Source organism: Bactrocera dorsalis, chromosome 3, assembly GCF_023373825.1.
Source record: "Bactrocera dorsalis isolate Fly_Bdor chromosome 3, ASM2337382v1, whole genome shotgun sequence".
NCBI lineage: Eukaryota > Metazoa > Arthropoda > Insecta > Diptera > Tephritidae > Bactrocera > Bactrocera dorsalis.
In genome coordinates, this window is record NC_064305.1 from 70,736,691 (window position 1) to 70,757,839 (window position 21,149).

The 21,149-nt window shown below is 31.4% G+C and overlaps 1 protein-coding gene across 6 annotated transcripts; it reads right to left on the minus strand.

The window, feature by feature from the left end:
- Positions 1-1,263: 1,263 nt before the first annotated feature.
- On the minus strand, positions 1,264-15,375 carry LOC105227281 (ATP-dependent 6-phosphofructokinase). 6 transcript variants are annotated; one of them, XM_029550623.2, is made up of 12 exons: positions 15,280-15,375; positions 14,205-14,854; positions 12,798-12,981; positions 12,574-12,731; positions 12,227-12,381; positions 8,436-8,544; positions 5,291-5,479; positions 4,954-5,223; positions 4,717-4,880; positions 4,033-4,652; positions 3,749-3,971; positions 1,264-2,869 (listed from the first exon to the last, which is right to left on the minus strand). In XM_029550623.2, the coding sequence occupies exons 2-12, from the start codon at positions 14,340-14,342 to the stop codon at positions 2,731-2,733; spliced, it is 2,349 nt and encodes a 782-aa protein (XP_029406483.1). In that variant the 5' UTR covers positions 14,343-14,854; positions 15,280-15,375; the 3' UTR covers positions 1,264-2,730. The 6 variants fall into 6 exon arrangements, with proteins under 6 accessions (XP_029406483.1, XP_029406485.1, XP_011204830.1 ...); XM_029550625.2 differs by lacking the exon at positions 15,280-15,375 and having other exon boundaries at positions 4,717-4,877; positions 14,205-14,810; XM_011206528.4 differs by lacking the exons at positions 8,436-8,544; positions 15,280-15,375 and adding an exon at positions 10,845-10,953 and having other exon boundaries at positions 14,205-14,810.
- Positions 15,376-21,149: the final 5,774 nt, after the last annotated feature.

Consider the following 21,149-nt stretch of genomic DNA (forward strand, 5'->3'; position numbering starts at 1 on the left):
GTGATATTTTCGGTATAAGTCGGTCATAGATACTGATGCCTTCATATTCGGTATCTGTGAGCTTTAAAAAGGAAACTCCGACCTTTTTGGGCTATGTTTGGAAGAAGAAAACTTTTAACATAAACTTGATTTTTGACCTGCTGTAACATGTTCTGCTCGGCTCACCTTTGTCCCAACATTTAGCCGATTGATCATCTGTTTCCACGTCGTAAGCATAGGTCGCCAGTAATAATACGTTTCATGACATCCTGGTAGTCGAAAAACATTATTTCAGAGACGTTCACGCGACGCTGTATTTCGAAAAAATAAATGATTTTAGAACCAAACTTGCTGATCCTTCTGATATTTCAAAGAAGCCAGTAAGATCACTGACTGTTAATCGTCGATTGTCAAGCATCGAATTCTTTTATTTTATTGACGTGTTGATCATCAGTTGATGTTCTCGACATTCTTTGAATAATATGTACCAATCAAAACACTTGTTCGGGAGAAATAATTAACACCGAAGGCCTTTTCCGACATTCTAAACGTTTCGGCACTAGAAATTTAATGGAACTTCTTTGTTGAATAATTTCACTTATCGTAAAAGTCGCCGAATGCGCTTTATGTATTTCAGATATACTAAAAAAAAATACTTCGACGAATGGGTTTTGCATAAATTATAAATTAAAATCTCTTACTATTTTTTGCCCACAGTAGTATATAATTTTTTTCCGTCTGTATATTCGCGAACTAGTTCCTGTTTTTGAGATATCGATCTGAAAATGTTCACACGTCTTTTCCTCCCCAAGAAAATATTAATTTACCCTAAAAGCTGATATTGAACTTCTATTGCATATAGATGACACGCAAACTGACCGATCAAAAACATAATGAAGCCGTTCCCACGACAGTCGAGTCTACGTAACCGGAACGGATCCAGATTTTTATCCGGCCAAGGACTGTCAACTCGGCAGAATTCTACCGCTACAACAACAACAACATGATGAAGATGCTTTTCTACCCTCCTATGAACATGTGGAGAGTATTATAGCTTCGATGCGATCGATGTTAACGCTTTTCCTCATTTTATTGTAAAAAACTTTTACTTCACTGCTGTTTAGTGCAGTGCTTGCCTTTGGCGACCAATTACAAAATTAAACAAAGTAAGCTTGTTTTTTGTTTTCTTTTTATTTTTTTATTCACGTCATAATATATGCTTTGCATTTTTGTATATGTACCGTAGGTTTTTTGCGCAAACGCATAATGGTAACAACGGTTAAAATACTAATGCATAATTATAGTAATATTAATAGTTTCCATTTTGTAAGTTGTAATTTGTTTTAACGGTATTTTTATATGTATGTATTGGTTTGGAGGCAGGTGGTTGCAATCTCTTCACTATTTTAGTTGTTTTTACAATAAAATTTTCACCGCACAAAGAATGCACAGAATAATGAATCTGAGTTTTGCTTCCATTTCTTCTTGTTTTATTTCGTTAATTTCCATTTTGTAATTAAATTTGTTTGAGTTTAGATATATATGTATTTATGTAGATGTGCTTGTGTTTACCAATAAAACTGTTAGATTTAAATGAGATTTTTGGGTAATATAAGCACACAGCCACAGATATGTCGATAATATTAGTAATTTACCGTTATATATGTACCGTGTTAAGCTTTTGTGTTGTTGTGTAGTTAAGTTCTGCATATTTTGGTTGCAGCGGTGGGTGGGTTTGCACCTCAAAGCCCTTTCGGAGAGTCTACACAGGAAGTACATACATGACAATTACAACAACAAAAAGTTATTGAATTTTATTGATTTGCATGTAAGTATACATATGCATATACATACATATGTGGAGAAGTATATATTTTTATTGTATTTTTTTTTACTTTTTCCAAACGCTAGCTTTATTTAATTGATTTAATGAAACAGTTACAGCTCGATGTTTAAATTGTTGTATATTTTGCTCTTAGTATTTGCGCTACAACAGTATTTATACTTTTCAAGTAATGGAACTACAAATTAATATCATTTTTGCTTTCGTTTGCAACGTCACACCGAACTTAAACAAGACAAGAACAAAAAAAAATTATAATAATACTATAATAAGCGGCAGCTACTCAAGCAAGGAGTGTGACAAAACGAAAGTTAAAAATTAAAGTTAAATTAGCGAAAATATTAAAAATAAAATTAAAAACAAAAAATTATGGAAATATTAATGCCAAAAAGCGATTGTTTTTTTTTTTCTTTTTTGTTTTTTGATGAACATAAAATATACAATTTCGGTTGCTCCTACCGTTACTCAACATTAAACAGAGTTTGTGTAGAATTGTGCTAGAACCTGAGTTTTTTTGTTAACAACTTTCAAGTGTTATTTTTTTTTCTTCACATTATGAAACAAATTTGTGTGTACATGTGTGTGTGTGTGTATGTAGTTTTTAAATGTTTGTAAATGTATTTAACATAATAGTTATTTAAATAAAATAATGACATACTTTGCTAAGCTAACAAAGCACCATGTGATGAGATAAATATATTTATATGTATGTATGTTTACTATTTACTTTTGTATTTATTTGTTCATGATTATGTTTTGCTTTTTGTTTTTCTTTCAAACTTTGACGCTTTCGGTAGCGTATACTTTATTGCAACTGGCGATGTTTTAATACGAGTAACATATACTTTAGTGTGTATGTGTGTGTGTTGGTCACTTGCTACACGACTATTTTGTGCTGTAGCCAATACTTAAGCAACGGCATCGGTAGCACACTCCTCTTCTACGGTAATGTACATACCCTCCTCTTCGTAGGCAGAGTCATGTTTGGCTAGAATTCTCAACAGTGGACGCAATTTCAGCCACCACTGTGTCTTGGGGATGCGTTGCCTGTAAAGATAAAAAGTCAAATATTATATTATAAAAGTCAAATATTGAACAACTAAGTTGATAGAAAAACAGAAAAACCTATTTGCACCGAAGCTAATACGAAGGCTACGTACAAGAACTTTATTTTGATCGGTCAGTTTGTATGGCAGCTATATGCTAAAGTTGTCTGATGTGAATAATTTTATTCGGAGATTGTAGCATTGACTTACACAAATACCAGTGCTGAAGATGTTTTGTCAAATGAAAAAGTTTTTCATACCACAACTTTGTTATTAATGTTCAGTTTGTATGACAGCTATAAGCTATAATATTCTCCGATCCAGATAATTTCTTTAGGTATTGTAGCGTTACCTTAGACACTATTCCATGCCAAATTTCGTAGAGATATCTCGTCAAACAGAAAAGTTTTTCATACCAGAACTTAATTTTTAACGTTCACTTTGTATGACAGCTATATGCTATAGGGGTCCGATATCGGTTGTACCGCCAAATGAGCGGCTGCTTGGGGTGAAAATGGCAAGTGCAAAATTTCTGATCGATAACTTAAAAACTGAGGGCCTTGTATATCATATTATCAGACAATAATACGGACAGGCAGAGAACGCTAAAGATTATTATGGCTAAATATGGATATATAACTATGTAAACGCAGCTTGTCACGCCGATCATTTATATATGTATAAATATACTTTATAGGACCTCTGACGCTTCCTGCTGGGTATTACAAACTTCGTGCCGAACTTAATATACGCTCTTCAAGATATAATTATATTGGGTAGTCGAAAAAGTCTTTTCGTATTTCTAATTAAAATTAAACATATTTTTAATATAATAACAACAATTACGAATTACAAAAGGCACTCGATAAACTTTACTCACTCGAAGTTAGTTTCGGCAATCAAATCAGCCAATGGTGTGAAACGGTACTGGCGACGTACAATGCCGAGCAGACAGGCTGAGTCGTTGCTCTCACAACGTACAGTGCCATCGGGTTTGGTATTTTGCTTGATTTGATCATTCAACCATTCAACGCACTTGGCCGCCATTTTTGTGCCCATATTACGATCGAATGGTGTTGGTGAGCCACCCTGTTGCATGTGACCTAGACAGAAAATGAAGTTGTATATTAATTTAAACACATTAATAAATATTTGCGCACTTACCTAAAATATTCATGCGGCATGAGAACAGCCCCTTGCCTTCCTCCGAGTACAGACGATGTATGAAATCGGTGTTATAGTTCTCAGATGCCTTTTCATTGCGCAAGATCAAACCACGCTGCACACCCTCAGCCATTTTAGATGCCATGTGATAGACGTCCTGTTGCAGATCTTTAATGGAAAATTTCTCCTCATAAATGTATGCGGCATCAGCACCACCAGCCAAACCCGCCAAAGTGGCGAGATAACCGCAATAGCCGCCCATTGTCTCAATGACGAAGACACGACGTTTTGTGCCCTGCGCCGATTGACGTATGCGATCGCAGATTTCGGTGATTTCATTAAGACCCGTATCGCAGCCGAGCGAGAATTCGGTGCCAGGAACATTATTCGAAATAGTCGATGGTACAACTACCATTGGGATACAGAATTCGGGATAGTTGGGGCGTTGGTCGGAAATTTGACCGCACGCATGGTAAGCCTCAAAACCACCAATAACAAGTAAACCTTGGATTTTGAATTCCTTAAGACGTGCGGCAATCTCCTTGAACTTGCCTTCGGGCAGCGTGCGCTTAGTGCCGAGGAAAGCACCACCCTGACCTACCCAACCGGTTACATCAGACCTAACGCACAGCAGAAAATACAATAAGAATCATTGTGGGATGAATGACGCTAACCGTTACTCACCAGCCCATTTCCTTGATGTTGCCAGCAATGAGACCCTCAATGCCGTCATGTACGCCGAAAACGGTGTCGCCACGATAAATGCAATTACGCACAAAACTGCGTACGGCAGCATTCATGCCGCAGGCGGGTGCGCCAATGTGCATAACCGCCAAACGGTAACCCTGCTATATTCACAACAACAACAATAAGAGTTTTACATTTAAAATAACTTTAAAATGGCATGCATTCGCTACTCACCCGCCCGCTTTCGACCAGCTCCTTTGGTGGCTTCAGGCGTGTCAACATCTTGTAGGTCTCCAAATTGCGTTCGAACGAGCGTCCGCGCAATTTCACCGCCAATTCCCAGTTCTTCTCCGCCATCGCTTGTGCAACTTCCTTGGTGCGTTCCACGCACTCCATCAGCGGCACGCGCACCGCCTGATTGCCATCCAATGAGACAACGCATGGCACCGAGTCGGAAGTGGCCTCCATAAGTGCCAGCGTAGCTTCGGCGCCCATGCGGCAACCCTGCGTGAGAAAGCGTATGTGAAAATGTTAAAATGAATTTTTGTTGTTATTTATGGCAAGTACTCACCAAAACACGATCGAAGGCGCTGGGATTGCCACCACGTTGCACGTGACCGAGCACAGTGATGCGCGTGTCCTGCTGCAGCTTGTCAACAACCACCTTTTTCACATCCTCAGCGGTGATGGGATTGCCTTCACGATCGATGGCACCCTCGGCAACGATAATGATGTTCAAGCGTTGACCGGCATTACGCTCCTATTGTTTTGAAATTGGCGTGTTGAAATAACGCGTTTCGAAAAAAGGTCTTAATTAGTAAAGATTTCGCCAAATTTACCGTTATATTTGCAAACATTTAGTGTACGATACGTGTACAAGTTAATTTATGAATGAATAATTGTCCTTTTTTGGTCGGTATGATTATAATGTGTACAATTGATTTTACAGTTTCGAGTGTGAGAGTGATGCTAACGGTTTATTATAATTTTAAATCAATTGTAATGAGTGGAGTTTGAGTTTTTTTCTTTTGATTTATGAATAACTTCAAACAAAGTTTTGTAATTTTTTTTTTTGCAGAAAATTGTTTCGATATAATTACTAAAATTGGAATTTTTTCATTTATTTTTTTCCAAAAATATTTCTTTATGTATTTTAAATTAATTTTTATAAAATTTTAATAAGTTATAATAATTATTTTAATTTTTATAATATTTTTTAGAGAAAATTGTTTCGGTATATTTACTAAATTTTAAATCTTTTTTCAAAAATAATTTTTTTATTAATTTTAAATTAATTTTAATAACTAAAACTGTGAAATTTCATTTTTATGAATGAAATTGTATAATTTAAAAATAAAAAATAATTATAAAAAATTGTTCGATTTTCAAAAATACATAGGTACAATATGTATGTACAACAATATAGTATTCATAAGTTATTTAAATACATTTTTGATTTTTATAAATACAACTGCATTTACAAATAAAAAATAATTGTAAAATACTTTTTTCGAATTTCGAAAGTATAACAAAATAGTATTAATAAATTTGTAAAACAAATTTTTATGAAAAAAATTATGAAAACAAGCGCAAAATTTTGTAATATTTTTAAAATCATTTACACTAGTCATTGAATTTCGTATTATAAATTAAAAGTGCTTTTATTTAGCTAAAATTTTCAGAATTTTTTGATGAATAAGTTGCTAACAGTCGTTTAAAAAGTATGTGTTTTGTAATTTAAAATGTTTATGTTTTTTTTTAATTTTTCACAAAAAGTACGATATTATTTTATTTATTAAAAATTATTGCAGTAAAAATGTATTTTATTTTTCTTGATAATAATTTTCCATTTATAAGATTTTTTGTTTTTTATTTATAAAAAAATATTTTTTTTTTTCTGCATATAAAATATTATTTTTCTTTTTTATTTGTTGTATAAGAAAATATTATTATTTAATTGTAATATTTTTGATAAATAAAATAATATCATTTTTTAATTGTTAAAAATTAAAAGTTTTTTTTTAATTAGACATTTATTGCTACAAAAATATTTTCAAAGATGCAAAAAATATACTTTTCTTCATAAAAAATATTGGTTTTCTTTTATAAAAATTTATTGCCATTTTATTTATAAAAAAAAATATTTCTCTTCATAAACAAATATTGTTTTTCTTTTTTATTTATTATATTGTATAAGAAAATATTATTTTTTAATTGCAAAAATTTTTTATAAATAAAATAATAATATTTTTTAATTGTTAAAAATTAAAAGTTTTTAAATTGAATATTAATTGATAAAAAATTTATGTTCTAAAGAAGCAAACATATAAAAAATAGTATATACATACATATTTTATAATTTTAAATAATCAAAAAAAATATTATTTTTAATTATCGAATACTTTGTATCGCTCCAAAAATATTTAAAATTAAATAAAATATCTGGATATTTTTAATTAAAAGCCTATCGTCAATAAATCGAATATTTAAAAAATTCAAGCAAAAATATAAAAAATAGTATTTTTTTTAATTTTTTATATTTTTATATTTAATAAACAAAAAATATTATTATTTTTAGTTATTTAATGTCTTGTATCAGTCAAAAAAAAATTATATTAAATAAAATATTTGTTTACTAATTAATAAAAAGTCTATCGTCAATAAAATGAATATTAAAAAAATAATAATATAAAAAAAACATATTATAAATATTTATTTTTAATAAAACTTCCACAATTTAAACCGTTACATGACTCCAAACTCACTACTAACTTTTTAATTTTACAAATATAGAAAAAAATATCGAAATTGTATACAGCGTTATAATTTGTACGTTTGCTTAAATTTCATAATTCGATGACTTTGAAAGGACAATTATTTTTATAAACAAATTTTTGTTCATTAGTATTAATATGAAAATGAATGTGTCATATATATAGGTAGTATATACAAAATCAATAAATAGATGGAATAAAATAACGGGAAATCACAAGAAAATACAACTAAAACTAAGAAATGCGTTGAAGACGAGAATGGCGTTTGAAATGCAGATGAAATTGAAATTTAAGATGAAGTATATGCCATAAATTGAATGAATTGATATATACAATAAATGAGTATATACAAAATAACAATTAAAATATATGAATATATACAAAATAAGCAAAACTTTTGAGTCTTGCGTATGCGAATAATGCCATAATAGCGAGAGATATACGATGTAAGCAACAACGAGTACGAGAGCGTGTGTGAAAGTATGTACGAAGATAGCATTGATTGATATACCATGTAAAATAATTTAGAATTTCATTTGATTTTCAAGTACACTAAATACAACGCACAAAACAAAAACACTAAACAACATTAAATTTACCCAAAACCCACATTTTGAACGAACAATTTAGTGTACGAAGACTGCGACAGCGAGACCTTTTACCATACCAGTAAGAATTCCCCTACGAAAGCATTATTTTATACGCACAAATGTTAGCTTAAAAATAACAACAAACATAAAAACGGCTTAATCGAACGTTAAAGGTAACTAAATATAATGGTATTGCAGCAGATATTGGTTTAAGCCCCCGCCAAACCCGTGACAAGCAAAATTAAAAATGAAATTATTTTACAACAGCTTATAAACAAATAGAAACAAGTAACCGCAAATTAATTATAGAAAAAAAATTGTAATATTTTCCAATTTGAAACTGCACTCTGACCTGCAGTATTTTTTTGCACAATTTTTCGGGCCAGTTAACAGGGACCGGCTCCTCGGGTATAAATATGAAATCAGCCTCGCTAGCTAAAGCCGCCGATATGGCTAAATAACTAAATAGAATCATAAAAACAACATTATGAATAGTTGAACAGACAAATGCAAATAATACATAATAACGGTATCATATATACAAAGATACTTAAAGCAACTTAAAAGCATAATATAAAGCGCCGGTAGAAAAATGCGCGGTTCACAATTAGTTGCGCTTGGAATTTAGAATTCAAAATTGCAACTAACGATAAAACAAAGTTTAATGAAAATTAAAAATGTATAATATTTATTTATTTTTTTATCTAATTTTTTTTTTTTTAATTTTGTAAAATTTAAAAATTTTGTAAAAATTTCCAAAATTTATACGAACCACAAACTAAATGTGAACCGAGCTTAAGTAACTAAAACGCCGTGTAATAGTTAAAATAAATGTTAACAAAAATATTTGAACAAGATTTCACTTCACTTTATATTATATAACACAGTGGGGTTTGAGAAGAACCAGAAATAGGATATAGCAATCACAGGGGGTAGAAATAACAATAACAGACTGGGTAAGGAGTAGAGTGTAATAGATGAAGGAAGTTGTAGGAAGAGTAAAATCAGGGCTCAAAACGGTGCGGGACATATGTACATATTATAAAATAAAAATAAAATATCAGTGGGAAGTGCTGCGGTAGGAGGGGGTGTGCAGTTTAAAGTGCAAGATTAAAACATTGGATAAACATATATAACTATTTATATTATAAAAATTAGCTAGAAACACAACAACTGCGCCCGTCAAGGAACAAAAGCGCGCGTTCGGAGCGGCAGGGAGTCAGGAATAACACACAATTATCAATTTTATACGGATCCAGAGAATATTAGCAACCGTTGAATGGGTGCGTATGATCGCAATGTGTGCAAAAATCATATTAAATGCCTTTATGGATGAAGACGTCTAAGTTTATTATAAACAAAATCAATTCAAATAAAAATATGTGGAATGAGAGCTAAAGAGATCAGCAAAAGCAGAGCATCTTTTTCGGTTTTTTTTTTTTTTTTTTGTTTGTTTTTAAGAAATTTAATTTAAAAATATTGACTATAGTTCCGATTAAGTCACGCCTACGTTTTACAGAAAAATTTACATGAGGTTGTTTCAATTGAAAATTAAAATAAAAAAGTCGGACCTTTCTTTCAATCAAAATTGGTTTTTAATATTAAAAGAATAATAAATACTATTTAAATATTATATTATTACAAACATATCTTCACAATATTTTAATGCAGAAACTAATTCAAAGCTAAAGAAATGAGAATATCTCAATCGGGTCTAAGTAACCCAGTAGCCCAAACAGACCCAAATTTTTACCGACTAAGGACTATCAACTTGGCAATTTTCCTTAAAATTATTGCAGGAATGTCTTCTGCCAATACCACAACAATAACAGCACATCTCGACGTTCGATCGGTCAGGGTTGTTATTAATATTTTTTTTTTAAGCACGGAAGAATCTATCTATGAAAAATTGTCTATTTTTGTTTTAAAATTAATTTTAATTTTTTTATTTTTTTTTCTTGAAAATATTTTTTATATTTTGTAATTTTTTTATCCTTTTCTTGAATTTTTTTTTTGTTATATTTGGTGTATTTTTTTTTAATTTCCCTTTTTCACAATATTTATTTCTTAGAAAAAAAAATCCGAAAAATTGCCAGTTTTTTTTTTTTTAATTTAATTTTTAGTTTTTTTATTTTATTCTTGAAAATATTTTTTATATTTTGTAATTTTTTTTTATTTTATTCTTGTAAATGTTTGTTATATTTTGAAAATTTTTCTTTTAATTTTCACCATTTACAATATTTATTTTATTAGGAAAAAAATATTTCCAAAAAATCACACATTGGAAATTATTTTTTATCACATAAGAAACCTCTGTAAAAATTTCGGAGTAAAACGCAGGTGTGACCAAAAAATTATTATACTGAATACAAGTAATTTTCAAACCACTAATCTCCCAAAAATTACTCTTGTAATTTTTTTTTAAATCGATTTGATATTTGAACTTTCAAATATAACCTCATTGAGCCAATGTATGTCGAATACTTTACTCAATAATTTTAAAATTCAAAATATTTGTCTTTAAACATTAACATCGAAAAAGATGCATTGGGCTTCTAATTGTAAAATCAGTCCAAATCATTTTGAAAAAAATTAATAATAAAATTTTGAATTTTGTTTTTTGCTATAGCAGCTACGATGACTGTCGCTATAATAAATGAATGTATGCCTTCTAATTATTTGTGTACATTCATGATTTTATAGTGTTGATTTAACAAATCCAATTTTATTTTTTTTTTTGGAATTTATGAATTTTTCTTGCCTGCGACAATTGCTGACATAATCTATCGGGCCAATCTGCGCGGGGGGGATTTTCAGGTATAAATATATAATCAGCCTCACTGGAAAGACCGGCTACAAGTGCCAGATAGCTGTAAAAGAAAGATGGACGCACCATTTGAAACAAAACGACAACAAATACATAACATAACACAGCATCACCGTTCATTTGACCACTTCGGAGGTATGGCAATTATATTTTTCAAGATATATACATATACAGTACATACATTTGAATACGTACATATGTATGATTATGATTTTCTTTTTGGTATTTTCACAACGTTAAACCTGTAAATGTTAGTGTAATACGCACGCAAGCGTTTGACTTGCCCAAAACTTCATTTACACCAGCTGATTCCCTAAAAGTATGCTACACTTATGCGATACAATGCAATGTCACTGACGTTTAACGGTTTAATTGAACAAAAACGGTTGTATAAAACTTTTAACAGTAAAATCATTGACAGCAACACTTTAGAGAAGTTATTCCACATTATTATGTTTGTTCGTTTGTATGTACACATTCACTTTGAGGTTATTCAATTAACACATTCACTTTGTAATTTTTCAATTAACACAATTTGTAGCCAATTCTTGATTCCAATTGAATTGTTTAAAATTTCAGCATATCAATGCATGTACCAAAGAAGATATGTGTGTGTAACTAACACTACATATTTGAATGCTCTCTTTGAAACTCGTCTTGGCTCAGCATTTCAAGTCAAAGAACAAAAGCAAGTTAACTAAACTAAAACGATTTCAATTTATCTTATAAATTTCTGCAATGCAAGACTATAAAATGTATGTATGTATGGTATATATAATATATACAAAATTATTTGACTAATTTTTGTTTGAGGCCATGCTGAACCAATCGACTCAGTTGAGTTAGGTCAGTAAATTTTTTTTTGTTTTTCATACGCAAATCAAAAATTGTCAGCAATAAAGTGGGTGTGAAAGATCAATTGATCTCGACTATTAAATGGCATGTGTGAAGTATGTCTTATTTCGCTTGCCTGTATTAGCTTATTGCATAGACGCTCGGGCCAGTCTTGTGGTGGCGGCGATTCAGGACAAAATACATAATCAGCTTCGGAAATAATACCAGTAACTACAGGCAAATAACTGTGTTTAGAAGGAAATCGCATGTCAGTTAAAGGCAATAAGTTAATAGTGTTTAAAAAATTTCGGTAATTCTATCCGGCCTAGTATATATTATTTTTCCATTTTTGTTGATTTCTTTTTTTTTGGATTCATGCCAATTTGTTGTAGTCTGTATTAAAGCATGTTAGGCTTTGCACTTTTTTGTTATTTCAACTATAAGTATTCTCATAACAATAAAAACAAATACGTGCAACTCACCCACAATGGCGACCCATGACCTCCATGATGAATGTACGTTGATGTGAGTAAGCGGTGCTCACAATGGCGTCGATAGCCTCAATGATGCGGTGAAGAGCCGAATCGGTACCAATAGTCATATCGGTGCCACAAAAGTCATTATCAATGGAACCGACCTAAATAATAAAAATACAAGTTTCAGTTAGGACACAAAAAGAGCAAAAATAAATGTTAAAATCACCCCTAAAAACAATTGATTAAAACAAAACTCTCTAACTAAACCTATTTTCTAGATACTATTCATATAAGATACCCTTTGAAAGTTTTTAAAAACTTTCCATTAATTTTTTATTTATATTTATGCTCACCATGCCGACAATATGTAGCACGTCGAACTTTTTGCGTTGCTCGGGTGTAATTTTCTTGGACTCGAGCAGCTCATCCAACAGACCGGACCACTCGTTACGGAAGCAATTAGCGCCAGTAAGTGAGCCATCGCCACCAATGACAACCAAGTTGGAGATTCCTATACAAAAAGTTTGAAATTTTACGAATTAATTATTTGAAACACCAAATATATGTTAGCACATACCTTTTTGAATCAAATTGAATGCGGCCTTTAGACGACCGGCACGTTCGCGGAATTCAGCGCAACGTGCTGAACCTATAACGGTACCACCACGATGAATAATCGAAGACACAGATGCCCAATTAGCTTCAACAATGTTGTCACCACCATCAACCATGCCCTGGTAGCCTTCGCGAATGAAGTAGGCCTAGAAAGAATTAAATGAAAAATGCCATATTTATAATAATAATCATAATAAATTAAAAAAAAAACGTTAAAAACAATGCAAAAAATATATAGCTAGTTGTAAATAAAATTCGATTTTTTTTAATAATAAAGATTAAGAAATATTTTTTTGCTTACATTTCTACGCAACCATGCTACATGCTAGTGTAAGATAGCAAAGTATTTATATTTATGAATAAATACAGAGATAAGAATAATTCTTTTAAAATCACCGGCTACAAGTTTTCAATTATGAATCACGCAACAGACAAAAAATAAAAAAAAATCTGGAATTTTTTAAACAATAGTCAACTTAATCTAAAATAATGCAATGTAAATAAACCCGAAATATGTTTAGAACACAATCAAAGATTACTAACTAAAACTGGTTGGAACCACTCTGAAATAAATGCACACAGTAAATAATTGAAAAAAAGAAATAAACAATTAGTGTTATATACAATGGCAAAGTTCATCAATTCTATAGACAATAAATAATTTTTTGGCAACGTATTTTAAAAGGGCACAGCAAAGTCAAAACTATTAAAAAGTGAAATTTTCCATGTCGTCATAAATGCACGCATATATGTATATTTTTTATATGCTTTATAATTTTATATGTGCATGCTATACAGTGTTATAGTAAACAAAATAAGAGTAAGTGAACTAAAAACAAACATTTAATTTAGCTTAACTCATAAATTATATAAAATAATATAGATAGCATGCATTTCTCTCATCTTTAGCAAAAACAATAATTGTAATTTCACTTTTATTAGAGGCAATTTAAATGGCGTTTAGCCAGCTGTAGATACTCATTATTTAGCGAGACAGATCAGTGTAATGGGAAAACGTCAAGTGAGAGACGATCTTTTGTGCATTACAAGCAATTAAATCATATAAATGCATATGTATACATGCATATATGCACCTATGTGCAAACAAACGTCTTTGATGGTATTTTTCAACAAAACAATTACTAAAAATAAACCCATTGCCATGTTATGCATTAATACCACGCAACAGTTTTTAATAACCACTTAAGATTTAATTATAAATTATCCTGATAAAACATTTAGATAGCAAAATACACATAAGTACAAAAGTCAATTAACCACAACCGATAAGCATACCTTTAGCACACACCCACAACCCAGCCTCTTCTTACCTAACTTGCTAATATAGGCAGTAAAAAAGAATACATACCTTGCATCCCAAGTAGATAGCCATGCGCACACACGCACGCACAGCGGCGTTCATGCCCTGTGAGTCGCCACCACTGGTGAAAACTGCAAGTCCCTTGCCCTTATGTGAGCCACGCTCAATGAAACGTTCGTTTGGCATTTTTTCGTTTATTACTTTGCTTTCAATTAAACCAAATAAACAATATTCAATAATTTATGCAATGAATTCGTACACAAATTTCAGTTATATTGTAAAACGCGTTTTAAACTATGAGTATTTTAAACTATGTTTCAATTTCAACGGTCTATTTATTGCACTGGAGTACAGCGAAAGAGTCCAGACTTAAGACTGTTCAACCACTCTTTATTACTCTCTGGCGCACAGATTGCAGCCGCCGCTTTAACCGTTTAGCACACACCGAAGTATTGAGATTTGGACGCACGTTCGTTGGTTTATGCCTTTTAGCACGCACTGGAACTGCTTCGCTTTGAGTCACTCGATACAACAATTACGAAAATTTATCCAAAATTTGCGAAATTTAGCGGAGAAAAGGGTAAATTCTCTTTTTGTATGCCCGCTCAGCAGCAACCAAGGTGACACAATTTGACGTTTCAAGGTGACCTTTATCGATTGGAGCTCTGCATAGCTGACAATTGAGTTTAGCGTAAGCACTACAAATAGGGTAAACAACTTGAAATAAATGCTAAAAGTGGTTTATTGTATAAAATAGAGTTACAATTTAAAATAATTTTTATTATTTCTACCGAAAAAACAATGGAGAAATAAGTAGTGCATATTTTAAACATATATATATATTTAAATGATATTTAAACTTAACATCAAAATCTTTTAAAAACATTTTATACAACGGGAAAACACAAGTTTACCCTATTCGAATTGTTGACAGTCAGCTGTTACACAGCTGCTGACACTGCAAACCACAAAGCTAATCAGTTAAATTTTTTAGATAAGGTATATTCAATTGAAAAATAGTTCAATTCACTTAATTACTAATATATCCTATAAATTTAATCATATTAATATTTGTTCCAAATATAAGAGTAAATTTGTGTGTAAATGACATGTTGAAACTTACGATAGTTGCTAGAAAAAGTCCTTGATTTTCATACGTACATTCAGCAAAATGTAACAATACGCTACTTCTTATCGGCCCACAATTGAGTTTAGCTGATATCTAAAGAATTGCAGTATAATTGCAATTGCAATTGTACAACTTACTCCGAGTACTGAAATCTATTATTGTCACTTTAATGGTATTGATACAGCTCCAACTTGTTGCAGAATGCATGGTTGTACAATATCTTCCGCCTCTGATTAGTGGGAATATTGCAAAAGTGACCTCTTCCGTGTACCTCTTTCTTTAAAAAAAAGACATATTTCCCCATCCTTGTTAACTAGTTTGTAATTATTAATTACAATTTAACACTTATTCGATGAAATTCATTTAATACGCACAACAACCGGCATTGAAGGCTTTAAAAAGTAAACAATATGAATTCGCCTTGTAAACAATAACAAGTTTGACATATAAAGCTCTAGTGCACTTGTTCTACTGTCATCACCTCTGAATTCGCCATGTTCTTTTTTACGAATTCTTTTCTTGCATATTATAGTTTTGAACAACCGCATCGCAGAATGAAAAAGTAGTCACTGACAAAGCGCTTTTTTATTACAACATTTATTAAACCGTATTCCGGATTTCTGACAGTCTCTCTCAAAATAAACAGCCGACAAATAAGGCTGCAATGACGGAAGGATATAAATGCTTACTAAATTCGCCGTATTTTTAATTATCTTATTTTGAACGTAATAGATCAGAAATTTAAAGCCGTTACGGTAACGAGACGCATTTATAGTGTATGACGTTTGCATATTTATAAAAAATGCGATGATAGATCGATCATTAGAAATGTCAGCAAGTGCGGTAAGAGTAGCCATGATAGATTAGTAGGTTAGCAATATACTAAGGGATGGATATCACCTTCGAATTATAAAGCATTTTACAACAACTTTCGTGCACCTTTCTTCATCCGGTATGCATTACTGTTTTGTTTGTATTGCAATTTTTTTGTACATACATACATAACACTTTATCATTAAGCGGAAAATCAGCATGAATTTGAATTAATATTTTTATGTAAGCTTCTATACCACAGCTAGTTGCATGTGGCCTTTATATTATTAGACGCAAGGTAGATCGAATAAGTTTCAAACCAACAAGAGATAATTAGCATTTCTGATGCAAATCCTTTCAATGACAGAAATGTACTGGCAGGTTGGCATTACCTACCGACTATTAAAAAATGAGGGGCGTCTGGAATAGCAGTGACTACCACTACCAGCTTTACACTGCGGCCATCTTATGTGTTTGATCGGGATAAAATATTTCGAAATAAAGCTTAGATCCACTTACCGAGCATATTGGTAGTAAGTCAGTGCGTAGCAATCAGAAGTTGCTTAGTGGCAACAAGTGCATGCTAAAATATCTAAAAATAACCTCAATGATGCATTTAACCTATAACACATTTTGCTCACCATTCATGATAGCTCATTTATGCTATTATGCTATGGATTCATGAGGAAATTTTATAGATAATATTAAAAAGCAAATTCTTCTTCTTAACTGTCGTAAACACCGCTTACGCGGCTATAGTCGAGTTAACAGCAGCGCGCCAGTCGTTTCTTTTTTTTGCAATGTGGCTCCAACGAAGGAGAGGTCTGCCTCTTCCTCTGCAAATGCAAATATTTACTATTAATTTGTGCAGTTAGCACTCTGAAGATTTAACTGCGATATTTATTAAGTCATTAATAAAGAAAACAGTAAATTTTATTGAACAAAATATTAATATATATTCACGCCTTTGCTACCACGAAATAGAAACGCACAGTTCACCTTGTGTTTTAAATTATCTTTTATTGTTTTTTTTTATAATTAAGAAACTGTAATTTCAATAAACTTAAATATTTCAATCTTCGCCTCCATGTGTTTTTGTTTTAATTTTTCTTTTTATTTTGTTATTTTCAATTTTAGTTCTGGTTGTGTTTTGCTTATTTATTAACGCTTGCTTGTTTTTACGAATTTCTCTTGCTTTTAGCGTTATGTTTGAAAAATTATGCATTTATAGTCCATATGCGCGTGCACGTACACACATATACATAGATAATATATGTAAGTATGTACATATGGATGCATATGAAATATAAATATGCGCTCATTTCCAAAATTTTACTTTTCCACCGGTTTTGTTGTTGTTGCTGTATTTGCATGTATACAATAAATTTGTATGCATATATACGATACGCATTTTGCATGTCATACATCATAACTGCTGGACAATATTTTATTTATTATAATAATATAATTTGTTTGCATTTATTTTGTATGTATTTCATATGAAAGAAGTTATGCATTGAATTAAAACTTGGAATAATTAGCGCATTTTAGTTTTGATTTCACGGTAAATTTACTGTGTGTATGTGTGTGTATTATTTAAGCATTCGCATACGCGTCACGGCATATCATTGCAGTGAATTATTATTGGATACATACATACTACTACTTGTTGCACTTGCCACGCCTATATGTATATTTACCGCCTTATACTTTCAGGGGACATTTTGGAATAAAAAAGGGTTCTTAAAATTTAGTACATACATTTTTGGATTTTATTTGCTTGTGTTCTGTATGTATGTATGTATGTTGTTCCATTATCCAAAAATTTATTTATTTTGTATTATTTATATCTTTATTTGTATTATTATGTATAATCTGCATACGCTGAAGATTGGGAAGCAATATATGTATGTATGTATTTATATTTTTGATTTTGTTTTTTTCTTGTTTCATTTTCTCTTTAGTCAATAGGTTTGGTTTAGGTAGTAGTACAATATTGGGTGTCTGTGTGTGTGTATGTTTAATTGCTATTTCGTATTAGACGTTGGTTGGTTGGTTACAGGACATTGTCTTTTTAGCTAGTTCTGTAGGTGGATAACGAAAAACTGTATTCCGATTGTATTGTAACCAATTAGTAGTTGTTGTTGTAGTGAAAAATATTTTCGTTTTCTTCAAATATGCGCTGCGGCAGAGTGGCTCGTACAAATTGTGAATTGCACATGCTGAAGTGAAGTGTAGCGGTTTGAATGAGACATCAAAGCGGTTTACAGCACCACAGTTAGACCAACTGTTGGCACACGCATTCGTACATGCTAAAACATTTGGGGAAAAATTTTCAAGGGAGCTAAGTATCGCATTGTTAGACTAAAATTGGGCAACATCAAGATTGCAATGAATTGATTGTTTTTATTTGTTTGTATGTATGTGTATGAAGTTGTATACATATGTGCGTACATCCATACTTATTTTATAGAACATATCGTGATTTACTTACTTACCAATGAATATACATACATAATTGCACAGTGAATAAATTTTCTTACACAAATAATGTTGCAAACATTCATTCACACGCACATGCACTTAAACATACATATTTAGTGTGTATGTAGTGTTGTCAAATTGTTTAAACATTGATTATTTAGTAGCATTGATTTAACGTTTTTAGAAGTATTAAGTGAAAATGAAGTTTCAAAGACCTACAAAGAGCTCTAGCTCGACAACCACACACATTTGCCTTGCGTAAGAAATACAAAGTTGAATGTACAGCTCATAAAAGTATGCTTTACTGTAATTTGTTAAAGTTTCTTTTATTATTTTGCGTAAAATGTTTATTTATTCCTACTTTATTGCTAGCCGCGCTGACGTTTTTCGCCTGTGTTAAAAAAATTCATTACGAGCGCCAATTTGAAAGTTTATGTCGACAGTGCTAAATTCTAACTAACACGCGCGCAAATTGAATAAAACTTCATAACGCAAATATTTCATTAGTATTTAGCCTTTACGATCCACGTATTCGTTGTTGATCGCCCAATTTCATAGCTAAGCGGCGCAATTGCCACCGAAAAATCCGAATCATCCATCTCAAAATCATAACCTCAAACTTGGCATGTGAAACCTAATTAACAACTATATATATATCTGTAAGAAATTCAGTGGCATTACACCAACCTGTGCCCAAATATACATACATTGACTGCACATTTAGAACATACATACATATATTCTTAATAAATACACATAGTACACATACAAGTATCCACCTCCAACTTTCGTTTGATGAAGTTTTTGTTTAATTAAACTGAACTTGAAGTTGTCTATAAGTTTCGACTTCAATTACATTATTTGCTTGTAATGGGAAGTATAGTTATGTGTATGTATGCAATTACATATGTATTTTGTATGTTTATGTTTTTCATATGTATATTTTCCCATATCAAATACCATATCACAACGTATATATTGATTTATATATATATTAACTATACGTGTAGATATATAAATAACCACACAGATTGTTTTCTTTGAAAATTTTAAGTTGCCACATACGTACTAATACACGAAAATTGTGGTATTTGCGTAAGAACTTCGCAAGTTGTCTACACAAGTTCGAAAAATAAGTTTCGAATCGCTCAAATTCACACCATGGTGTTTCTTTTTTTCAATATTTATTAGCATATCTAAGTAATTTATGTATGTACACATGAAATATTTAATATTGCCAAAAAAATCAAGTTTTAGCTAAAGAGTGCTACAATTTCTCTAAACCGGAAGCTCAATTCAGTACGCAGCCTAAATGTAGACTACGCTTTCGTTCAATTAAATGTGTGCAGCCTAAATGTAGTCTACACTTTCGTTCAATTAAGTGCGCAGCCTAAATGTAGACTACACTTTCATTCAATGCTACTTCGTACCAGTAGCGCTATTTGGCATAATTTCTCAAGCGTCTGTTGAGCACCGAACTAGTCTAATATGCACGAAGCACTTGCCAACACCCACAAATGTCTGTATATAAATACCAAAATCAACCTTTTCCAACTAACGGTTTGCAAATATGCACTTTTTGACACCCCTCGTGGGTGACTCGTCTTCGTTACTGCAGTATTTGCAATTTTAACGACTTCAGCGCTGTCGCCGCTGCTAGTGGTTTGATGAAATAGACATAAAATTATTATGTGCACTTTGTTTACGTTTGTTTTTAATTCGGCTTTTATTATTTTATGACTTTTCACATTTAAATATCGTATTTTATAGTAAATATATACTTTAAATATATATTTTTTTCCTCAAATCTGCCATATTTAAATTATATTGCATATATTTATGTTGTTGTAATGTTATAATGCACAAGCTGATGAGTAATACGAATACGAATACGTTTACGAATACGAATACGAAAATACAGTAAGTAATGTTTGATGAGTGAGGAAAAATGTATTTAGCCGTTAATTTTATTTTAATTATTTTTGAATTTCTTCTTCTATTTTAGTTGTAAAGGTACTCGGTACACACACAAAAATATTGGCAACAAATTGCTGATTTCATTAAACTTTAGTTATCAATTACATACATACATCGAATGCTTAATGCTGCGAATTATTGCAAAAATTTGAAATTTCGAAAAATCAAAACACAACAGATTACACTTAAAAAAAACACAGTATACATTTGAAAAATGTTATAAATTTGAAAGACGTTGTAAAACTGTATAACGGTGTATATTTTTAGTAACGGTTTTAATAACGGAAAAAATAAATAAATCCCATTCAAACGCACATACAAACAACTTCAATGCAAAGCGTGGTTACCGAAGTGTATGAAGGTAGTAGAGTGAACAAGGGATTATGCTAACAGCGCCTAGTTGTTTTTTTTTACTATTTATAGCTTGTTGTTCACGCTAAAAACTGCATAAAATCTTATGAAGAGCATTTCATTGGTTTAAAAAAAAACGCCGCGAATGCATTTAGCAATTTTTGAAGAAATTTCTGAGAAAAAGCAGAAAAGCACTTCGTACACTACCGTTACATGCCATACATGTATAACTGTCAACA